The sequence below is a fragment of the Papaver somniferum genome, chromosome 5, assembly GCF_003573695.1.
Source record: "Papaver somniferum cultivar HN1 chromosome 5, ASM357369v1, whole genome shotgun sequence".
Lineage (NCBI taxonomy): Eukaryota > Viridiplantae > Streptophyta > Magnoliopsida > Ranunculales > Papaveraceae > Papaver > Papaver somniferum.
Genome location: NC_039362.1, coordinates 193,067,659 through 193,089,354, shown reverse-complemented (window position 1 = coordinate 193,089,354; position 21,696 = coordinate 193,067,659). Strand labels below are relative to the sequence as shown.

Genomic DNA, 21,696 nt, shown 5'->3' with positions numbered 1-21,696 from the left:
TTGAAACATATCATGAATTTCGTCACATGGTAAAGATAAACTTGATCGAAACGAAAATCTTACCAACACATATTTCGAGATACAGATAGGCGAGGTATACTCCGCTCGAAATACCAAATGTGTATAATCTAAGTCTATACATATAGCATACCAATTCTTGTCTCAAAGAGTAGGAGATAGAGTAGATAGACTTTTGAGTGATAGATAAGTTCAAGTCTTCACATACCTTTTTGTCGAGAAGTTCCACCGGTTCCTTGAGTAGTTCTTCTACTTGTATGATGAATCGCCATGAAGTCCTTGAGCTCAACTACACTTTTTATCCTGGTCCGAGACTTAGCTATAATAGACCAGAAATCAAGACTTATAGTTTTGATCACTAACATTGACAAACATGCTTGAGATAGCAACGCATGCGAGTTCGACCGAGCAATGCTCTAACACAAGTAAGATCAGAACACGCAACTATAGAGAAAATAGTTGGGTCTGGATTCACGAATCCCAAATGAATTCTTCAAGTCGTTAACCTGTAATTTTTTTGGGAAAAACCTAGGTTAAAAGATAATCGACTCTAGTCGCAACTAGGACACGAGTAAGTGTCGGGATTAGGTTTTCCAGTTGCTAGAGTTCTCCTTTATATAGTCTTTCAAATCAGGGTTTGCTTTCAATCAAAGCTTAGATACCTTACTAACAAAGCATTAAATATTCACCGTTAGATGAAAGCCTAATTTAAGATTCAAGCTAAGTTTGCTTAAAACCAAAGAAATATCTCTCCATCGTTAGATGGTCTTAGCTTGTTACACAAAAATGAAATATACCTTCATTTAGATATGGGTAACCGTACCTAAACGTGTATATTGAGTTGGCTCAAAATAGTTAAAGAAGTTAGCAATATGAACACTTTTGTCTTAACCACATTCATCTAACACTTCAAAATCAAATATGATGATCAATCAATTATGAAAGATAATCAAATGAATCTAATTGTGTTACTCGTAGAGTCTTTCAATTGTATATATCTCATAGAAGTATATAAGAAATAATTGAAGAAAAACCGGATTGATTCATGAGAATCAATTCATGAACATTAAGTCATGGTTTGCAAAGATTGCATTCCTTAATTCATAAATGTATTTGCTCATGAGTATGAAAACATACTTAACCAATTTTAGAACTTAACCAACTAAGTTTGCAAAAGGATACACAAACTATAGTTCCGGACTTTAGTCTTGTCGAGCAGTTTGCAAACTGGTATGCATACTGCTGTCCCGGACCTTAACTCAGGTAGAACCGTTCGCATACTGGTATGCAAACTTGGTTCCCGGACTTTTCAGTTAAAACTGTTCGCATACTAGTATGCAAACAAGGTTTCCGGACCTGAATCATACCACAAAAGTTTGCATACTGGTACGCATACTGTGTTATATCCATACAATGGTTAATTTTTCTAAACTCTCATTTCAATCATTGAAATATCCTTAGAAGATGATTATAACTGCCTCACACAAACTATTAGCTTATAAGTAATTTTCAAGTGATCGAATGATCAATACGAAACTTTCCGAGTCGACATCAAATGATTGTCTCACACAAATCATGTAAGATGTATCAAGGAAATATTCACATGATCATCTTTTGAATCATTATTTAGTTTCCAACAAATAGATTCTTTCCAACCTAACTCGTCAAGAATAATGATGAACGCAGCTAAAGCAAAAAGTTTCCAACATATATTTCTAGAAATAAATAAGCGAGATAAAATCGGCTCAAAATATCAAATGTGTATAATATAAAAGTCTATATAAGTATACGACTTAGTCTCATTAGGAGATAGAATAGAATAGACTTCTGAGTGATATATAAGTTTTAGTCTCCACATACCTTTTATTGATGAAGTTCCTCCAAGCTCTCCTCAGTAGATCTTCGTCTTCAATCGATGAACGCCGTGAAGTCTAAATCTCAACTACACATCCTATCCTAATCCGAGACATAGCTATAAGTAGACTAGAAATCAAGACTTATAGTTTTGATCACCTAAACTTGACAAACAAGCTTGAGATAGCAACGCTTGCGAGTTCAACCGAGCACTGCTCTAACAAGGATTTCTAATACTTGTTGTGATTCTCTCATGTTTTCGCAGGTAAAAAGAAAACGACGATCAATGAGGAAGAGACGGGAGATAATTAGAACATGTTTGTTGATTTTTATTCTTGATATTTTATTTTCAGATATCGCTTTGGTGTGTAATCTGAGTATAATTTCCGTACAAATGAGAGAGATATAGGGAGAGAAAGGGTCTCCTTGGCGGATTCCTTGAGAGGTACTAAAGGTTTGACCCGGAGGTTTATTTCGAAGAACAGCGAAACAAGTACTTGTAACACGTTGAACAATGACATGACCCAATATCCATGGTATCCAAAAGCTTATAAGGCCTGCTCGAGGAAAGATCATTCTAGAAAAGCTTTAGAGAGAGATCTAATTTTAGTGTTTGAAAGCCTTTCTTAGCTTTAGATATTTTTCATCGAATGTAGGAGTTCATGGATTATATATTATTACATTATCCATCACTAATTTGTCTCCCATGAGAAAAATAGATTGGCTTGTGGAAATGGGTATGTATAAGAATAGTTTGAGTATATGATCGAAGATTTCAACATAAGTTTATAAAAATATGTTACTTAGGCTAATTGGCCGAAAATCCGCAGGAATCTGAGGAGTTCGATTTTCGGAATAAGAGTTAAGAAAGATACATTGAATTCCTCGGCTAGAGTGCTAGATTCAAAGAAAATCCCTAACTGTTGAAACTATATCTGACCCATAATATCCAAATAAGCTTTGAAAAACCCTTGTAGAAACCATCCCGGGAAGTCCCATGAGTTCAAATGTGTGAGAGTGGAAAGGATTTCCTCGTAGGAAGGAATGGCCTTTGTCGGACTCCGAAATGCACGTTTATATAAGGTCAAGTACTGGTGAAAATTGAGGACCTGCGTAGTATGAGTTTTTGATCTGCATGAAATATTGAACTAATAAAGATTTGTTTGTTGTATATCAGAAAGCCAAATGACAGAAGGTTTACTTTGTGAATGGATAACATTAATGCGCCTTCGATTAGTGGCAGAAACGCAAAAATCTTTCTTATTGTAATTGTATTTCGGACGAATTTATCACAGGGAAATGGCTGTAATTTTTTATTTTATCTAAGTATCCAACTGTAATAGAAGGGTGTCAGGTCGGAAAAGCCTCTCTAATCTACTCCTTCCGTCCATTAAAATATGTCCTCATTTTAAAATTTTGTCCCTCTAAAAGTTGACCTATATCATTAAACAAGTATATATTTCTAAAATTATTTTTTTAATTGATTTTTATTAGTATAAGAAATATGTATAAATTGATACCCGTGTTTATATTTGTTAGGTATGTGTTTTAAAATGCTTTTCGGATAATATCAAATTCACAAACATCCGAGGGATAGTTTGAAAAATACATTATTTTTAGATTTTATTATTTATTATCCATAAGGATAAAAAAGAACACTTAAAAACACTTTAAAAAGTTCTTCTCTTCTCGTTGACTTAAAAATTGTGCGCACTATAAGTCATTTTTTAAGGAGACAAAAGAAAGTATTATTTAACCTGGCGTCTTTAGGGGCGACCCCAAAAGAATTAGAGGTAACTAATAAGACAAAAAAGATTGGAAAATACTTATATGTCCCTTCATAATCGGTAGTTTAGTATTTGTTTTATCAACCGGTTGTGACTATGTTCTTCTCTTCTTTGCTTTATTTTGAAATAATTAAATTTGGGGATACTACCACAGTCGGTGTATAAATAATATCAAGAGACTACCGATTGAAATCTGTAGATAATAAACGTCAGAAAACTACTGATTGAGTAAATAGAGAAATTCAAAATTTCATTGGTCTTTGAAAAAATTGAATTTGGGGGTACTACCACAATCGGTAGATAAAGAATGTCACCAGAATACCGATTGTACAATCGGTAGATAATAAACATCACAAAACTCCATTGGTTTTTGAAAAATTTGAGCAAATAGAGAAATTCAAAATTCCATTTGTTTTTGAAAATTTTGAATTTGGGGCTACTACTACAATAGGTAGATGAATAACATCACTAGACCACCGATTGAATAATCGACAGATAATAAACATCATGAAACTACCGATTGAGCAAATAGAGAAATTCAAAATTCCATTGGTTTTTGAAATTTTTTAATTTGGGGCTACTACCACAATCGGTAAGGTAATGAACATCATGAGACTACCGATTGTACAATCGGTAGATAATAAACATCACGAAACTACCGATTGAGCAAATTCAGAAATCCAAAATTCCATTGGTTTTTGAAAAATTTGAATTTGGGGCTGCTACCACAATCGGTAGATTAAGAACATCACAAGACTGCCGATTGTATAATCGGTAGATAATAAACATCACGAGACTACCGATTGTGCAAATAGAGAAATTCAAAATTCCACTGGTTTCTGAAAAATTTGAGTTTGGGGCTACTACCACAATCGGTAGAAAATTAACATCACGAGATTACCATTTTACCTACCGATTTCGTAAGACAAACCAACATACATCAATATAAAATACCGATTGTAGTACCGTCTACCGATTATGGAGGGCATTTTAGACATTTTGAAAAATTTGAGATAAGAGGCGGCTTTATTTTAGTTTTGGTGACCCTATTTTGTCTTGTTAGTCACCCCTAATTCTTAAGACGCCATGTTATTTAAGGAGTTGATATTTCTTGAGTATAACAACTTTATTGGAGATAAAGTACAAGAGATAGGTGTTGAAGTTCAAGACTAGAGCACAAGGGAGATGTCGGAATATACGGGAGAGGACAAGTCCCGCGCAGCAGATTGGAAAACGGGTAGAGAAAGGTATGTCAATCAAGATCTAAGACAACTGAATGGCGTTTGAAGTTTCATCAATTCAGGGGAACAGTTACATAAAGTACGGGTATGGTCGGAGCCCATCTGGATAATGTTTGAGCCGTTTCACAGATATTGTCTTTACCTATGCGGTTGTTACTCCATGTGTACGAGATTTTGAAGTCCAAGAATCCACTTATTGTCTAGACGATGTCATGTTTCCGCCTTGTTTTTCTATGGATCCATGATGAAATTGAAGTAACCGATCAACACCCACGGTTGCACTCATCCTATTTGTAGATTAAGCGACCATTGTGCACAGTAAATACGTGAGAGCATAAAGGTTTGATCATTGAAAATAGCCTCAAAATAGCACACGTTTAACTCATTTAAGGGAGGCGAGGTAAGATTGATGCCTAAATTATTATGCCAAATGATAAGATTTTTAACCTTAAGAGTTGACACTTACCGGAGACATAAACACTTCAAAATAAAATGTCAAGTGAAAGAAACCTAGGAAAAAGAGGAAATTAGCAGAGACACGAACACTTCAAAAGAAAATGTCGGGTGAAAGAACTTGAGGAAAAAGTGGAATCACTAGGAGAACAATGAGTATTGAAAACCCGCCTATGAAGCTACAAAAGTTCAAAACAGGGAGAACAAAGAGAAACAGAAAAAGAAAGAAAAGAAGAAAAAAAAAGCCGAGGAAAGTTAAAGTACATCTTCAAGAACAGATGACAAAGAAACTATGATAAGCTTAAGAAAACAAGCAATTGCAGAGGCTTATGAAAAAAAATACCTACTGCGAGAACAGAATTCAGAGAATAGAGATGGGGCTCCTGCAAAAGCAAAGAACAAAAATTGCTATCAATGTAGATACTGCAATGATCAGCGGCAAACAGCAAAAACGAAGCTACCTACCCTGACAAGAGTAAAAAGAAGCTTTTGTAACAACAACAATCACCACAAACAGAGCAGCATTCAGAAGTACTGATGCAATTCAACTAGATCAGAATAATGCATAGCAAATTCTACTTACAATAGAATCAGATGTAACCAACTAAATAAACTCAGATAGGAAATATAGACAGAATTCAAAACCAGAAGGCAGAAGGAATTAGAAACAGCTGGTAGTTATCAGAACAGAGAGGATTAGCCAAGATAGGTGTGCCGAGAGTTAGTTAAGCAAATAGAGGATACAGTTGAGTAAGAGCAGAAACACAATACTTCAATTCAAAAATCATAAACAGAGTACAGATGCAGAACATATAAAGTGTACACGATGCAAACAAGAACAGATTCAGGAAAGAAGCTTACAGAAGAGAATCAGCAAGTAACTGCAGAAACAAAATAATTAAGGGAAAGAAAGGATTGCTCTGCAAGGATTGGAAGTCAAAGATTCCTAATCAAAAAAAGACCTTGGAAGGCAGAATACAAACTAGTAAAAAAAAAAAAGAACCAAAAAGATTAATAAAATTAAAGAACAAAATCAAAAATAGAGAGCTTAAGGGCCCTGACAGCGCGAGTTACACTATTTTCATAATACTGCTGCTGATTTTAAATCAAACTGTAACCTGGTTCCTTCTAGGACCCTGGAGTCCATTTTGGTTAGCTGCTGCATTTGGCTCAGAAGCAGACGAGGAGGATCCTTGGCCAGAGCACCATTATAAGGGTATACTTGCGAGTTCACTTCTGGTTCTACAATGTGGACAGCTCCAAACTCTTGAAGTACTACAGATGACATATCGTATGGATTGTTTGGCAATGCTGCTCTTTAGGGAATCGGCATAGGATCATCCCGTTGGAAATAATGCTTCATAGCTGCCCAGTTGCTAAGATATGGAGACCAAGGAGCAGAAAAAGCTTGAGATGAAGAAGGACTCTCCCAAAGGCTCATTAAATATCTCAGATCTCAGAAGATGACCAGGACAAGGTTTCATAGGGACATGGCTGAAGATGGCATGGTGGTTTTGTTGAAGCTGGCTAGGTGACAGTTGTGTATTTACATTAGGTAAAATCTTAGTAGTAGTGTTAGGTACAAAAGGTCAGGCAGAGTGATTTAGCACAGCATGTTCTGATGGTAGAATAGGTTTATTTATTTGGATTAGAAACTAATGATCCTTGTCACCATTGTAATCACAATGGGTTACCTCTGCCTGCCGGGTGTCAGAAATACATGCCAGGTTGAGCACTGCAGGTACTGGTGGTGCTGGATGATCCAGATGCGGAGGAAATGGGGCATCTGCTTCGTTTTGCATAATCTTGGCTTGGTGTTGAGCATGTTCAAAAGCAACACAGTCATCTAGCTTGTGACCAATAATGTAACTGAAGCTACAGAAAATGAAGGGAAAGTTACGGAATTCAAAGATGCCAGTTGACAAGCCCCAGTTCATAACCTTTTCCCTGAGCAAACTTCCAGCCAAAATCTTCTTTATCTGTACTTGTAATGGTAAAATTTCTATCACGATCAATGCTAAGATCAAATTTCATGGGCCGGTTTCAGTCTCCAGTATTTTCCGCATTAACCTCGGAAGAAAGAACGTTTGCTTTGACCATCCTCAGAGACCTAGAGAGATAAAACGAAAAATATCATAGACTAGTGAGACATACTAACAGATTTTTGAAAAGTGCCTCTTCAGTTCAGATCTCGATTTTCCGCATAGATAACAAACCTGGGATGGACAAAATGGATTTGGTGATCATCAGAGGCAATATAAAGATCTTTAGCATCCAACATACTTAGGTTTGACCAATTCAAGACCACTCAACCAAAAGACTCGAACAAGACAGAAAAGCTTGTTTATAACAATTGAAGCACTTACCTGTAAAGAGAGTTTTAGCATCAGATTCACAAAGCTTAATTTATTTATTTTTAAAAATTGGAAAGGTTAAATTGACAGGAATAACACTTATATGTCAGAACAATCGTAAGAAAGGAATATGATCCCTTTCCCTTGACTGAACCGAATTCGGTCTCAAATTTCCACATCTGGTTATTCGAAGGCAAATCAGAACAGAAATTCAGTTAATAACCCAAGCAAAAAAAGTAGATCACAACACAAAAGTATTAGATGAATCAGAGCTGATTGAAGGACTGGATTGAAAAACAAATAAATCCTATAATAAAAAGCTCCCAGAAAATCAATCTCTAAAGCTGGGAAAAAGACTGAGTCATTTTACGCCTCATCACTAAACCAGAAAAGAAGCTGAAAACTGGAAGGAAAAATCTCTTTACAACTCAATTGAGGAGACATATATAATGAAACCCCCAAGAAAACACCAAAAAACCAAACAAATAGCAGATAATAAGCTCATAGCAGGAAATGAACGAACCCGGACTAATAGTTGAGTAATTGGCAATCGAAAGAAAAAAATACGTCCAACTGAACTCCTCCAAAACCGTCTCACTCACATGGAGTGGGAACCGCACGAGGCCCATTTTTAGGTCTCACCCCATGTGAGGGGACGGTTTTGGGGGTGTTCAAGGGGAGAGTCCACCAAGAAAAAAATCAAGATGACAAATGTTTAGATAATTCAACCATTGTGATCTGTATTTATTATATTCAAGCAACAATTCTGCCTAATTCACAAACTGATGAAAATAATATGACATGTCTCCAACGAACAACAACAACAAATAGAACAAAAGTGAATATCATGTTATAAGTATATCTCTTCAGTTTTCTACTATCTTCTATACTGATTATTGAAGATATTATACCTGTTAATCCTCCTTAGATGAGATAAAAGATATGAGATAAAAGATTAGAGTAAATCTTTAAAGGTCTCCCTTCTTTAATATAATCTAAGAGAATTAACAAGTACCGCCAATTTTTGACTTCTTGTAACTTCAGTAAGGGAAAACTTTGTTGATAATCCAAATGCAGTAAATGCATCATAGGAACCGCATTACAAAATATAATCCAAATGAATCCATTGATTCAATCTGATTTCATTTTGTAACCCCAACCCCAAGAATTACAATAAATGTAGGGAGTATATGTACCAGGTGATGGCAATGGATATGAACTTCACCCTCCAATGATTAAAACTTGTAATGAAATAAAGATGCAAATACAATATGAATCACTAGGTCTCTTCAGTTCAGGTCTCCAACATTTTCCGCACAGTTAATAAAACCTCGGAAGAACGAAAGTTTGTTTTGATTATCCAATGAGACTAGAAAGTTTTACTAATACTTAACACTAAGCAGAAACAAAAAGAAAAATATGATAGACTAGTGAGACATTCTAATTGATCAATGTTGATCAATTCAAGATTCAAAACAAGACATAAACTTGTTTATAACAATAGAAAATCTTATCTGTAAAGAAAGTTTTAGCATCAGTTTTACAAAGCTCAATGTTTGTTTTTCTTTTCTTTTTTTTGAAATTGAAAAGGTTAATTAATTGGAATAAAACTTAAATGTCAGAACAATCTTGAGAAAGGAATATCATCCCTTTCCATTGAGATTGATTCACGAGGAAATGGAAAGGTGAGGAAATAAATTCCAGCACAACCACCCTCACATATTTATTATATGCCCTTGTCTGAACCGAATGCAGTCTCAAATTTCCACATCCGGTTATTCGAAGGCAGAAATGAACAGAAATTCAGAGACTACCACAATGATTAACGAGGGTCGGAGCAAATGCTAGGCCAATTACCCATTATCACTAAAATCAGGGATCTCATAATCCTTTAAGAACTAAGCACCAAACCAACTAAAATCAGGGGTCCCATTAGCAAATGCTAGGCAGTTACCCATTGTTGAAAGCTAGAGAATTTTCTTCTAACCAAATACTCCTGCATATTCTATCAAATTTAGCTGGATAGAAGGTTGAGATAGATTCCAAGAAATCAGCATAGATCTCAACTTTCTAAGCGGCCAAATCAAATATGAAACATCAAAAGCATCAATTTCCCAAAGAACTAATTGCAAAAGGACTTCTAAAACAACTAATTGGAGAATACCAAAGAACCAGCATCGGTTTTAAAAGGCTTTCTTAATAATAATCAGAATTAAAAAAATTTATTTCAACAGGCATCACCTGAAATGTCAATTGGTAATCGGGACAGAATCCCAATCGAACACCTCCAAAACCGCCTCACTCACATGGAGTGGGTATCGCCTTCGCAAGATTAGCAGGATGCCCATTTTTTGGTGGGTTGGGTCACACCCCATGTGAGGGGGTGGTTTTAGAGGAGTTCAAGAGGACAGTCCACCAAGAAAAAATCTATATGATGTAATAGTTCAGATAATTTTATAATTTCAACTATTGTGTTCTATATTTATAATCAGGCAACAATTTTACCTAATTCACGAACTGATGAAAATAATAAGACATGTCTAAGCATATTAGAAATTCTACTTTGTATCAGATACTCCAAAGGTTGCCTTTTTCTAATATTAGCATTGATAATTAAAATGTGAGCAGCATTTGAATGCCTTAGCCACGTATTAAAGCAGCTAACGCCAGAATCCTAGCTCAATATATTATCGGCAACGTACAGCACTATAAACACTATTGAGTAAGTGTTTCAGAGACTCTAATTTGTTGCTTTTCTCTAATTTCAGCACCATAAACACTAAAATGTTGCCTAGTTCCCAAATTCAAATGTTATACAATATATATAATAAAATAGAAAAGTGAAATCCAAAAACTTGTTACAGTTGTTATTTTTCCCTACAATGACATGGATTTGCAATAAAGTAGAAAACTGAAATCCCTCAGAATCAAGAAATCATCAATAGAATCAGTCCACTACTTTAATTTTTGAACATGATCTTCATTGGGATACAGATACATGATTAGTGTAAAGAAAGAGAAGACAAACGAATGAAAAGAGAAATAAAGAATAAATTGGTTGATGAAAACCTAAATCAAGAAATCAACAATAGAATTTGCAAGAAATCATCAATAGAATTGGTTGACGAAAACCTAAAACAACTTGTTACAGTTGTTATTTTTCCCTACAATGACATGGAATTGCAATATAAATTAAGCATGGTCGTATCCCTCAGAAACAAGACTATAATGAAGAAACGAATACACGACATTAAAGTAACAGAGAGTGAGCATCAGTTTTAAAAAGCTCGAATATTTTATAACTTAATTAATAATCAGTCTTAAAATATTTGCTTCATCATTTGCTCATATCAATCGAACTCTAAATCAATAGAATACACTAGATCAAATCAATTCACTAAGTAATGAATGTTTTCCAAACATGTAATCAATGGGATTACAAATGTAGGCTTGTTTATTATATATAAGATACAGAGCTTATTTTACTGGGCTATGCTTAAAAGCCCTTTTTCTTCTTCATATTAACCTAATTTCATAGCGCATGTTATGAAGCGTTTTGGAACTGAGGCGCCAAAAGGGACGCCCCAGAACGGTTTTTCAAACACTGATGTAGGGACCAAACCAACTCGACGAGGATTTCATGATAACTAAGATGTAGGGACCAAACCAACTCGACGAGGATTTCATAATAACTTACTTGATGGACTGCACGGTTACTGCTCAGACTATTTATGATAACTTGAGGGATTCCACAGGTCATTGCAGCATTGCTTATATGATTCGTGAGAACTTGAAGGCAGCACAGCCTCATGTATAGTTTTTCGGGTTTGATAGGATCCTGGTTAGTATCTTACAAAGAGAAAATAAAAATTTGATGAATATAACTGTAGAACTTTAGACCGACTCATAAGAAATAATTGCCTAAACCCAAGAGAAAAATCATAAGATTTAAACTGTTTTTACTACTAAACTCAAAACCAATTGAACCAGTGGCAGCATAGGCGTCAAAGCAACTAATTCCTATGGCACTGGCCCACAAAGCCTATTTTGACCTTTTAAAGCTAGTTCCCTTCTTTGTTCATATATATTCCCTTGAATTAGGGTGCATATATTGACCCAAAAAATCAAGCCTTAGAAGGATTCAATAGACCTCGAGAGGCAGCAGCCTTCAGAGGAGATTAACCCCGTGATGTAGGCTGGCTCCACCCGCCACTGATTCTCATGGTTTTGTGTTCTAAGCCACTGAAACACCTTCACTTTACTTGACATGATAGACCTTCCCGACACCCAACGGCACATTTAATTCCTGCCCTAATTCTCCTCAAGATAGAATACTTTACTGCAAGGGTACTATAGGCTCGTATTGGACGGAATGTAAGCCAAGTTGTGTTTCTTCCCTATCAAGTCCAAGGAAGTTTGAAAGACAAGGTGGCTACATAAACTCTAGCTTATGAAAAAGTTAGGTGCTGATGGGGAAAAATCTAATAAGCACCGGACAGTCAATAAGCACAGCAATTTCAAGCACATTCATCTATACAAAAAAATCCACTATAAGATTGTGCTTAAAACATCGTACAAACGCTACAAAACATGCTTGGCACTGAGACCCGACTCTCCTATACTTACCTTTTCTTGTCGAAATTAAGGAATTTTTTATTATCAGACTATACTTAATCAATCACAATAGCCTAGGCAACGAAGAACTCTTTTTGAAATTAGATTCACAAAAGCCATAACAGTCTAGCAACAACTTTAGCTAGCTTAGCAACATATGCAACCACTAAGACAGTGACTGAAATATGTAAACTAGCTGGATACAATCCAAGGTCCAAGGATAAGCTTTGTAATAGGCAGAGATATGAAAAAGTGTAGAGTACATACGTACAAGTGATAGCAGTAGATATGAACTTCACCCTCCAACGAGAGTACACATTGATATACTAGGCTTGTAACCGCGTCAAACACTGTATTAAGTTTTAACACTTGACTAAGCCTAGCATAACTATAAACATTCTCCATAACCCGTTTTCATCAACTTATCATAGCTATGAACATTCTTGATAAATCTTTCTCATCAATTTGTAAAAAGAAATAATTGCAATTAGAATTGAAAATAATGAGCATCAGTTTTAAAAAGCTCGAATATTTAATAACTTCATACTAATCAGTCTTAAAATATTTGTTTCATCATCTGCTCATATCAATCAATCAAACCCTAAATCATACAATCAAGAAATAATAGACTATATAATCAAACCCTAAATCATACAATCGGGCGATATTAACAGACCTTACGTGAAACACCTTACTTTACACCCAACAATTCATTCAATTCCACCTAGTTCTCCTCGGGCATGAGCCAGAGAGGATGTTCCGGTCAATTATAAAAGCTTCACTTCAAGGGTATTATAAGCTAGACGGAATGTTGTGTTTCTTCCCTATCAAATCCATGGGAAGTTCAAAAGACAAGGAGGCTACATAAACTCTAGCTTATGAAAAAGTTAGGTGCTGATGGGGGAGACATCTAATCAGCACCGGACCGTCAATAAGCACAGCAATTTTAAAACATTCTCCTTGTTTAATTGCCTAAACCCAAGAGAAAAACTAAAAATTCACAGGAATTTAAACAACTGATACTACTAAACTCGAAACCACATAAACTAAAATCCACATGCAACTAATTCTTTTGGCGTTGGCCCTCAAAGCGTATTTTGACCTTCTGAGGATAGTTCCCTTCTTTGTTCATAAGTACCCTTGATATTAGGATACATATATTGACCAAAAAAAAAAAAACCTTAGAAGGCTTAAATACGCTTCAAGAGACTGCAGCCTTCGAGGGATAATAACAGACCTAACGTGAAACACCTTACTTCACATAATAAACATTCCCAACACCCAACAACTCAGATTAATTCCTCTCCTGGTTCTCCTCCGGCATGAGCAAGATTGTACAATCCGGTCAATTATAAAAGCTTCACAGCAAGGGTACTATAAGGTAGACAGAATGTAAGCCAAGTTGTGTTTCTTCCCTATCAAGTCCAAGGGAAGTTCGAAAGACAAGCAGACTACATAAACTCTAGCTTATGAAAAAGTTAGGTGCTGATGGGGGAGACATCTAATCAGCACCGGACCATCAATAAGCACAGCAATTTTAAAACATTCTCCTTGTTTAATTGCCTAAACCCAAGAGAAAAACTAAAAATACATAAGATTTAAACAACTGATACTACTAAACTCAAAACCAATTGAACCAGTGGCAGAGCCGGCATAGGCTACATGCAACTAATTCTTTTGGCGCTGGCCCTCAAAGCCTATTTTGACCTTCTGAGGATAGTTCGCTTCTTTGTTCATAAGTATACCCTTGAAATTAGGGTACATATATTGACCAAAAAAATCAGACCTTAGAAGGCTTAAATAGACCTCAAGAGGCAGCAGCCTTCGAAGGAACTCTTCACTTCACATAACAAACCTTCCCGACACCCAACGACTGTTTAATTCCTCTCCTAGTTTAATTGCCTAAACCCAAGAGAAAAACTAAAACTTCACAAGATTTAAACAACTGATACTACTAAACTCAAAACCAATTGAACTAGTGGCAGAGCCGCCATAGGCCACATGCAACTAATTCTTTTGGTGCTGGCCCTCAAAGCGTATTTTGACCTTCTGAGGATAGTACTCTTCTTTGTTCATAAGTACCCTTGATATTAGGATACATATATCGACCCGAAAAAAAAAACCTTAGAAGGTTTAAATACGCTTCAAGAGGCAGCAACCTTTGAAGGATAATAACAGACCCATCGTGAAACACCTTACTTCACATAATAACATTCCCAACTCCAACTCATTTAATTCTTCTCATAGTTTTTCTTGTGTAAATTGCCTACACGCAAGAGAAAAACTAAAAAGTCATAAGATTTAAACAACTGATACTACTAAACTCAAAACCAAATGAACTAGTGGCAGAGCCAGCATAGGCCACATGCAACTAAACTCAATTAATTTTTCTCCTGGTTCTCCTCCAGCATGAGCAAGATTGTACAATCCAGTCTATTAAAAAAGCTTCACTGCAATGGTACTATAAGGTAGACAGAATGTAAGCCAAGTTGTGTTTCTTCCCTATCAAGTCCAAGGGAAGTTCGAAAGACAAGGAGGCTACATAAACTCTAGCTTATGAAAATGTTAGGTGCTGATGGGAGAGACATCTAATCAGCACCGGACCGTCAATAAGCACAGCAATTTCAAAACATTCACTCATTTATTTATACAATAAAAAATCCACTATAGAATAGTGCTTAAAACATCTAGAATTCTTATTATGTAAATCATGAATGGGGAAACAGAATAAAAAAAGTGTAGGGTACAAATGTACAGGTGATAGCAGTGGATATGAACTTCACCCTCCAACGAGAGTACAGATTGATATACTAGGCTTGTAACCGTGTCAAACACTGTATTAAGTTTTAACACTTGACTAAGCCTAGCATAACTATAAACATTCTCCATAACCCTTTTTCATCAACTTATCCTAGCAATGAACATTCTTGATAAATCTTTTTCATCAATTTATAAAAAGAAATAATTGCAATCAGAATTGAAAAGAATGAGCATCAGTTTTAAAAAGCTCGAATATTTTATAACTTCATAATAATCAGTATGAAAAATATTTGTTTCATCATCTGCTCATATCAATCAAACCCTAAATCATACAATAAAGAAAGAATCGGATATATAATCAAACCCTAACTCAGCAGTTGTAACTAATGATGTATCAGTATTTAAAGGGCCTGAAGAATCAGATAAAAGAATCAAAATAGGCGAGTGATACTGAAGGATTCAATATTGCAAGTTCCTGTAAAAGGTATAATCGATTGAATCGTAGATTTTTTTCAAGATCCAAACAAGAAGCTGACTTGCATTACACACGATTATAATCAAACACACAACATTAAACAGAGAAAAGCAGCATAGAAGTTGTATAGAAAAGAAGCAAGCAATTGTCTATCTAGAGGTACAAGTAAAAGAATACTTAGGGTTACTGTTTGGACTTTGGAGGCAGCTTCTGTGGAAATGAATATCTATAGCAGAGAAGGCAGGCAAGGTATAAAAGTTTCAGATTAGGGTTTTATAAACCGGAATTGATATGGGCCTCCAAATGCACATTTTGGGCCTAATATTACACGAGGATGCCAGTTTGCCGTTGTTATTTGCTCAGTTGTAAGGCACTGCTCAGATTGTTCGCGATAACTCAATGCCATACAGTGGAGTAATCTGTAATCACTACATTTAACGACTTTGCACCGTGATTTGCATCCCATGACAATGACTCGGTCATAAACTGGTTTGATACATGGAGATGGGACGGAACGACTTGTGACAGTGGAACCAGTTCTGAAGTTGTTTAACTTCACTCCTCTGAATTTCATTCGGGCCTGTATCTTCTTTTAAACAACTCTGAATGGGAACTCACCTCCTATTATTGAAATTGTATTAGCTGAGTAGCTGACAATGTTGTAAACATAAAGTAATCAATGAAGTTACCTTTGTCAAAAAGAAAAAAGAACAAACTATGAAGCAGCTAAAATTGTACTGATATAATAATAAGTTCATTCCAAATTAAGAACCAAGATCTGGGATTTATTCATACAATTTAAAGTTTGAAGTTTACTCTCTGGGGTGGGGTCTCTTCTTTAATACATTTTTCAAATTATATCTAGGAACAGTAATCATCCTTATTCTAACATGATGCCATGGCGGTCTAGTGGACATCGTTATTAGCCAGGTGGCCATTTCAACTCCCTGCCCCCAAGAACATGGACGTGAATGTGATAAACAGTTTGGCCTGCATAAACAAACAGTTTTTCTATTGTAAGAAGTGCAAAGGTACGAACGGAGAATAACTAAAAGTGACAATATCAAAATAGAAACAAGAAAGAAAAAAAAACAGAAGAAAGATTTTGATGACTCGATAAGAAATCAGAATTGACGTGTAATTTGCAAGAACAACAGTCATACACTAAGGCTTGCAACAATGTCATGCCACTGACATACCAGGACTCTAAAAGGAAAAGAAAATAAGAGGATATGAGAATGAAGAGCACAATACCTGCGATGGGTCCATCATTGATGACAATCCTGAAGCCCTCGAGTCCTTCTTGTTTAGCAACAAGTTTGGCAGCATATAAAAGGTGGCCCAGAATCTCAGTGTGCCGCTCTTCAGCCTGAACAACACGGTGACAACTTTTTAATAATCAAATAAGTTAAATGACCACTCACAAAACTTCAAATCATTTGAAGCTCTCCAACATACACCTTACAATAATCAATAATGTGTGAATGGGGAGGCATATGAGCAAAGAAATTAAAGCTCCTTAATATCGAATTTGGGAATTTCAATATTGTTTTGCAGCGGCAAGAAAACTTGCCTCTCACCTTCGGTTTACATATCTCCAAGTTATTTTATAGAAGACCATAACTCATGGACCCACAAAGGAGGTGAATTTTCTGCCAGAGTCATACTTCCACGGGGACGTAATCAAGAGGATTTTTAATATAGTCTCAATTTTTTAATTCCCGATTGACATGCCCATTCAAGATAGGTAGTAAATACTGCAACAGCTTCCTCCATGAAAAAATACTAAATGACTTCCCTACCAGACAAGATAGCATGACTGGTTGTCATTAGTTTGACGAATTTCTAAAGAGGGGGGATGGTGAACTAGATTTCCAAATTCAGGGTTGACAACATGATTGCACTAATAAGCAGTAATCTAGTAGTTAAAGAAGCGTTGAAAGATTTTCTATCACAATAAAAACGGAAGAGATCTGATACACAATAGTTTATGTTACTGTATATAACGTATATTTTGGCGATTTAAGATCTGCTTAGGAAAATCATGTTTTTAATTAGTTGTAATTGCATGTAGGATATATACTATTCAACTTTTCATATGAGTTAAACACCTTTGAGATTGAAAAGGATGAAATGATTTAAGATACCTGGGAGAGGCCAGTTAACCCATCCTTCACCTTGGGGATGACTAAGATGTGAGTAGGAGCTGCTGGGTTTATGTCTCTGAATGCAAGAACCTGTTGAGCACATAGATTGAGAGATTATAAATGTAGAAACTTCTCAAGAACAAAAATAAAATTATAAGTACAATCAAGTGAGAGAACATTAGGTAGAAGAAGGTTAAGGACATAAGAAAAATTTAATTAATCTTTCAGTTACTTCGGTTTCTTGTACATTTGAACGAGGACAGAAAAGCGAAGGACATAAGAAAATTTATCAAAAGGCAAAACGTTCTTTTTATAATTTCTGTTGCCCTAAAAGAGCAGTTTTCTCCTACTAACTTCAGAAGAAAAAAAAACTAGCATTCTTGCGGGAGAAAAAAAAAAGTCAGTTCACAGTTCAAATTAAGCTTTCTGCTCTAAAGGGTCACAGAAATCTACCATACATTTGAGCTTCACACTCAGAAAACAAGTGAATGTGCAGAATTTTGTTCCGCTGCTAGTCAATTGGATTAACAATATGACGAGGAGCATAATATCTTGGGTCTAACCAAGATAATCAGTGTAATAAGAACACTAATTAAACACGTAAAATAGGATATAGAGAAATCGTGAAATACCTTATCATCCTCATAAACCACCTTAGAAGGAATTTCCTTGTTTATGATTTTGTCAAATCTGTATACCCAATTGAAAAAAAAAAAAATCTAATCAGAGAAACGCATTCATAAAATTTGACCTAACACATGATTTTACATTCTGAAATCAAATCTAATTACTTACAATAAACCCTAAAATTACTACTTAGGGTTCAATATATGTCAAACCCTAGATCTGTACAGTTTGCAAACTCACGGATCAAACCTTGGATTAGACCATAACAGAGAGAAAGTGAAAGATAAACTTACATAGTGGGTGAATCGGAAGCCATTGACGAGCCAGATGACGATGAAGAGAAGTGAAGGTTTATAATGTTAAGTCTACTACTAGCTTGGTTTTTGCAAACTAAAAGGCCTGACCGCATAAATAAAGTTGTTGCGGCAACCCCGCGCTGCTAGCAACCCACAAGCCAACTTACTCGCAAACTGGAGTGGCCGGTAGCATCGTGCGTGCCTATCTGCATCCCTTAGAATGTAGTATCTCTAACATTTTAATAACCTTCCGAGTCTCGAGCCTAGTGTGTACTAAAAAAACAAAACAGGGTAAAAAAATAATCTCTGGAAATTTTTTATCTACCCATTTTCGTGAATGACTATTATACCTTTATTCATTAGTGATGATTAATTAAGTTGGTATTAGCTAAATCTATTGGTGCTTGAGTTTGATTATAGTGTTTAGATTAGAGTAAAAATTCATTTCCTCTTTCAAGATTTGAAAAAGAAGAAAAAATAAAGGAAAATAAGAAAAACCAAAATCTGTAATTTTGTTTGCAAAAATGTAACTTTATAGCGAGGATAAGACTCTAGTTATGATGAAGAAGTGGGTACATCGCATGAAAACATTCAAAATTTTAACCTGAATAGGTATATTCGATGATAATACATGAACCGATTCTGGAATAAATTCCAAACTGGGAACGACAAACGGTCGTTTGTTCATCACCGCAAAAACCGATTGTAGTACAATCAGTTTATGTGCGTATATGTGATTCGATTAGGGAGACAAAAATTGCCCAGGAAAATGCGAACATAGATTGGATTACATGTTACTCAACGTGAACCGATTGTTATTTTGGGGAAATTTCCTTTAAAACCATCAAATCCTTAATTAGTTGATATACTTAGATATAAAAATTGATTGTTCACAATGGGTTTTCTCGACTGTTACACATATACTGATTCTTGATATTTGTACGAACTCAAACATGGTTTAAGAATCGGTTAATGTATGCATTATTAGCATGAACCAGTTGTGGTTGATGTTCATCACATCAACCCCATAATCGGTTTATGTAGGTGTACCATATCTTCCGATTATGGGAAGATCAACAACAATCAGTTTATGTTAATGCTCATATCAACCTATTGTGGTTTGATTTCATAAAAATTTGATGAGAAATTCCAGAGATTCATAGTTAAATCATTAATGAATCCCTCTTAAAATGAACGGATTAAAGGGATTTAACTCAATCACTTGAATTTGTTTGTCAATGAAATATTGTGCGAAAACCAAAAATTAGAGAATTGAATTGATGTTTGTGATTAGGTTTTAGTTTTTAATTTTGATGGATTGGGACTTAGTTTTTTTATTGAAGTTGTTAGTAAAAATCATTTAGGTTTTAGTATTTTTTTTTAAATAGTTAGAATTATTAAGTTTGCATAACAGTAAGTTAGTATTTTAGTACACTTTAGACATCCCTTATCCTTTTCTATCGGGTGGATGGAAAAATCCATCCGGCCCAAATAAATGACCTAGGCCACAAACTAGGAATGTTTAATAAAGATGGCTATTATTGCAATCTAAATTGCATTAGAGGAAGATTATATCAAACAATCCATCACATGGACTAAACAGGCTATCACCTTCTTGGTGATGCCTTATTCTCTCAAGTATGAGACTACATGTCTACAAAACTCTCTCCTATGTAAGCCTACTGATTTTTCCCACTCCTTAGGACTATTTATACATCAAACTCACTAGCCAAAACCGTTCACAACACTTGCACACACATGGAACAGTCATGTGTCCCATAAGTAGTTTCCATAACCGCCATAATGTCTTTTTAACTGCCAGCTTTTGTGTTGGCTTGCAGAATTATGACACATCTGTTCTTAGTGGTTATGTTTTGCCAAATTGGTTATAAAGCCACTTTATAACCATCTCAATCCAACTCCTTTGCTCTAGCATGCGTGTGATGCACACACACTCGTAATTGACAGCTTGAACTCAAATCTGACAATCATTGCGCTGCACTAAACTTCGGCCCGTGCCAATGTTCGCAATGGTTGTGCTTTACTCAATCTCGGCCTCTGCCAAGTCTTCGACAACGGTTGCGCTTCATTCAACTTTCACTTCTGCCAAGTTATTCAGCAATGGTTGCGCTTCATTCAACTTACACTTCTGCCAAGTTATTCAACAATGGTTGCGCTTCATTCAACTTACACTTCTGCCAAGTTATTCAGCAATGGTTGCGCTTCATTTATCCGAATCATGCACTTAGCTCATTTGGATGCCAACACTCAAATATCACGCCACTTGAGTCTTGACTTATCTAGTTCAACTTCATACTTCATATGCATCACCTGCATTCTTTTTGCCGAGCAAAAATCATTAATGGCGCGTTTGGGAACGCCACTGTTGCATATGCATTGGTCAAGCGTTGGATAATGCTTGTGCCAATGCCAAATTCATACCATGACTTGCATTGCATCCTTATTTCCTTTCTTGAGATGGGATAACTCTGAATCAAGGATATGCAACACTATCACATAGTATTGCATGTGTTAAGTAGCATTTCTTGTCTTGGCTGTAATGGCGCTACATCGTCGGACTATGCAACTTCATCAGCCAGGATCAACTTCAGTATTGCACAATCATAGTGCGTCACTGTTGGGACCGTTATAGACCTCCCTCACCCAATCTGTTCAACGTCCTCGTTGAATGTAACAAAGTATACTCGTTATACTTATTCTCTGGCCTTGTACACTTCTGAGCCTATCTCAGAAATCAGCAAACTTGTTTGGCTTTTTTCCTTGCCAAAAACTTTTCATCCTAGTACCATATGCCATCACTTAGCTTACTTTATTGCCATCGATCCTACTGACTTGTATTGTTGTTGTCACGTTGGCCTACACTTCAACTCCCACTACAATCGCATATAGCCACCCAAATGCAACCTGGAAATTCTTTTTGCCAATTCCCTGAATTAGGCTTGAATATCACTTGAATCATTTGCGCCTAAGTGTACGCAAGTAATGATTCTCTCCAACTGATTACAATGATCAATGCCATAGCCTTTTGCCTTCATTTTTCGACTTTAGT

The 21,696-nt window shown here is 35.7% G+C and overlaps 1 protein-coding gene, 1 long non-coding RNA gene, 5 other non-coding genes and 1 pseudogene across 7 annotated transcripts; all 8 read right to left on the bottom strand.

The window, feature by feature from the left end:
* Nucleotides 1-6,196: 6,196 nt before the first annotated feature.
* On the bottom strand, nucleotides 6,197-13,392 carry LOC113284137. Its single transcript, XR_003327942.1, has 2 exons — nucleotides 11,405-13,392; nucleotides 6,197-7,719 (listed from the first exon to the last, which is right to left on the bottom strand). It is a non-coding gene; the product is annotated as an uncharacterized LOC113284137 (long non-coding RNA).
* LOC113284915 lies at nucleotides 8,991-9,077 on the bottom strand. The gene has a single exon (XR_003328441.1). It is a non-coding gene; the product is annotated as a small nucleolar RNA Z159/U59 (small nucleolar RNA).
* On the bottom strand, nucleotides 9,346-9,497 carry LOC113285089 (annotated as a pseudogene).
* On the bottom strand, nucleotides 10,623-10,698 carry LOC113285002. Its single transcript, XR_003328520.1, has one exon. It is a non-coding gene; the product is annotated as a small nucleolar RNA R21 (small nucleolar RNA).
* On the bottom strand, nucleotides 10,974-11,054 carry LOC113284767. The gene has a single exon (XR_003328380.1). It is a non-coding gene; the product is annotated as a small nucleolar RNA SNORD36 (small nucleolar RNA).
* On the bottom strand, nucleotides 12,825-12,904 carry LOC113284766. The gene has a single exon (XR_003328379.1). It is a non-coding gene; the product is annotated as a small nucleolar RNA SNORD36 (small nucleolar RNA).
* A 1,916-nt stretch (nucleotides 13,393-15,308) lies between the features above and the next one.
* Nucleotides 15,309-15,389, bottom strand: LOC113284765. Its single transcript, XR_003328378.1, has one exon. It is a non-coding gene; the product is annotated as a small nucleolar RNA SNORD36 (small nucleolar RNA).
* Nucleotides 15,390-16,272: 883 nt separating this feature from the next.
* On the bottom strand, nucleotides 16,273-18,780 carry LOC113278395 (14 kDa zinc-binding protein-like). Its single transcript, XM_026527249.1, has 5 exons — nucleotides 18,624-18,780; nucleotides 18,336-18,393; nucleotides 17,704-17,793; nucleotides 16,811-16,925; nucleotides 16,273-16,546 (listed from the first exon to the last, which is right to left on the bottom strand). The coding sequence occupies exons 1-5, from the start codon at nucleotides 18,737-18,739 to the stop codon at nucleotides 16,479-16,481; spliced, it is 447 nt and encodes a 148-aa protein (XP_026383034.1). The 5' UTR covers nucleotides 18,740-18,780; the 3' UTR covers nucleotides 16,273-16,478.
* Nucleotides 18,781-21,696: the final 2,916 nt, after the last annotated feature.

Bases quoted from the DNA above. Each gene is read 5' to 3' on its own strand.
- LOC113278395 (XM_026527249.1), bottom strand. From the start codon at position 18,739: ATGCGGTCAGGCCTTTTAGTTTGCAAAAACCAAGCTAGTAGTAGACTT. The intron at 18,394-18,623 runs GTAAGTTTATCT...TTGGGTATACAG, and splicing joins GCTTCCGATTCACCCACTAT to ATTTGACAAAATCATAAACA. The intron at 17,794-18,335 runs GTATTTCACGAT...TGTGCTCAACAG, and splicing joins TGGTTTATGAGGATGATAAG to GTTCTTGCATTCAGAGACAT.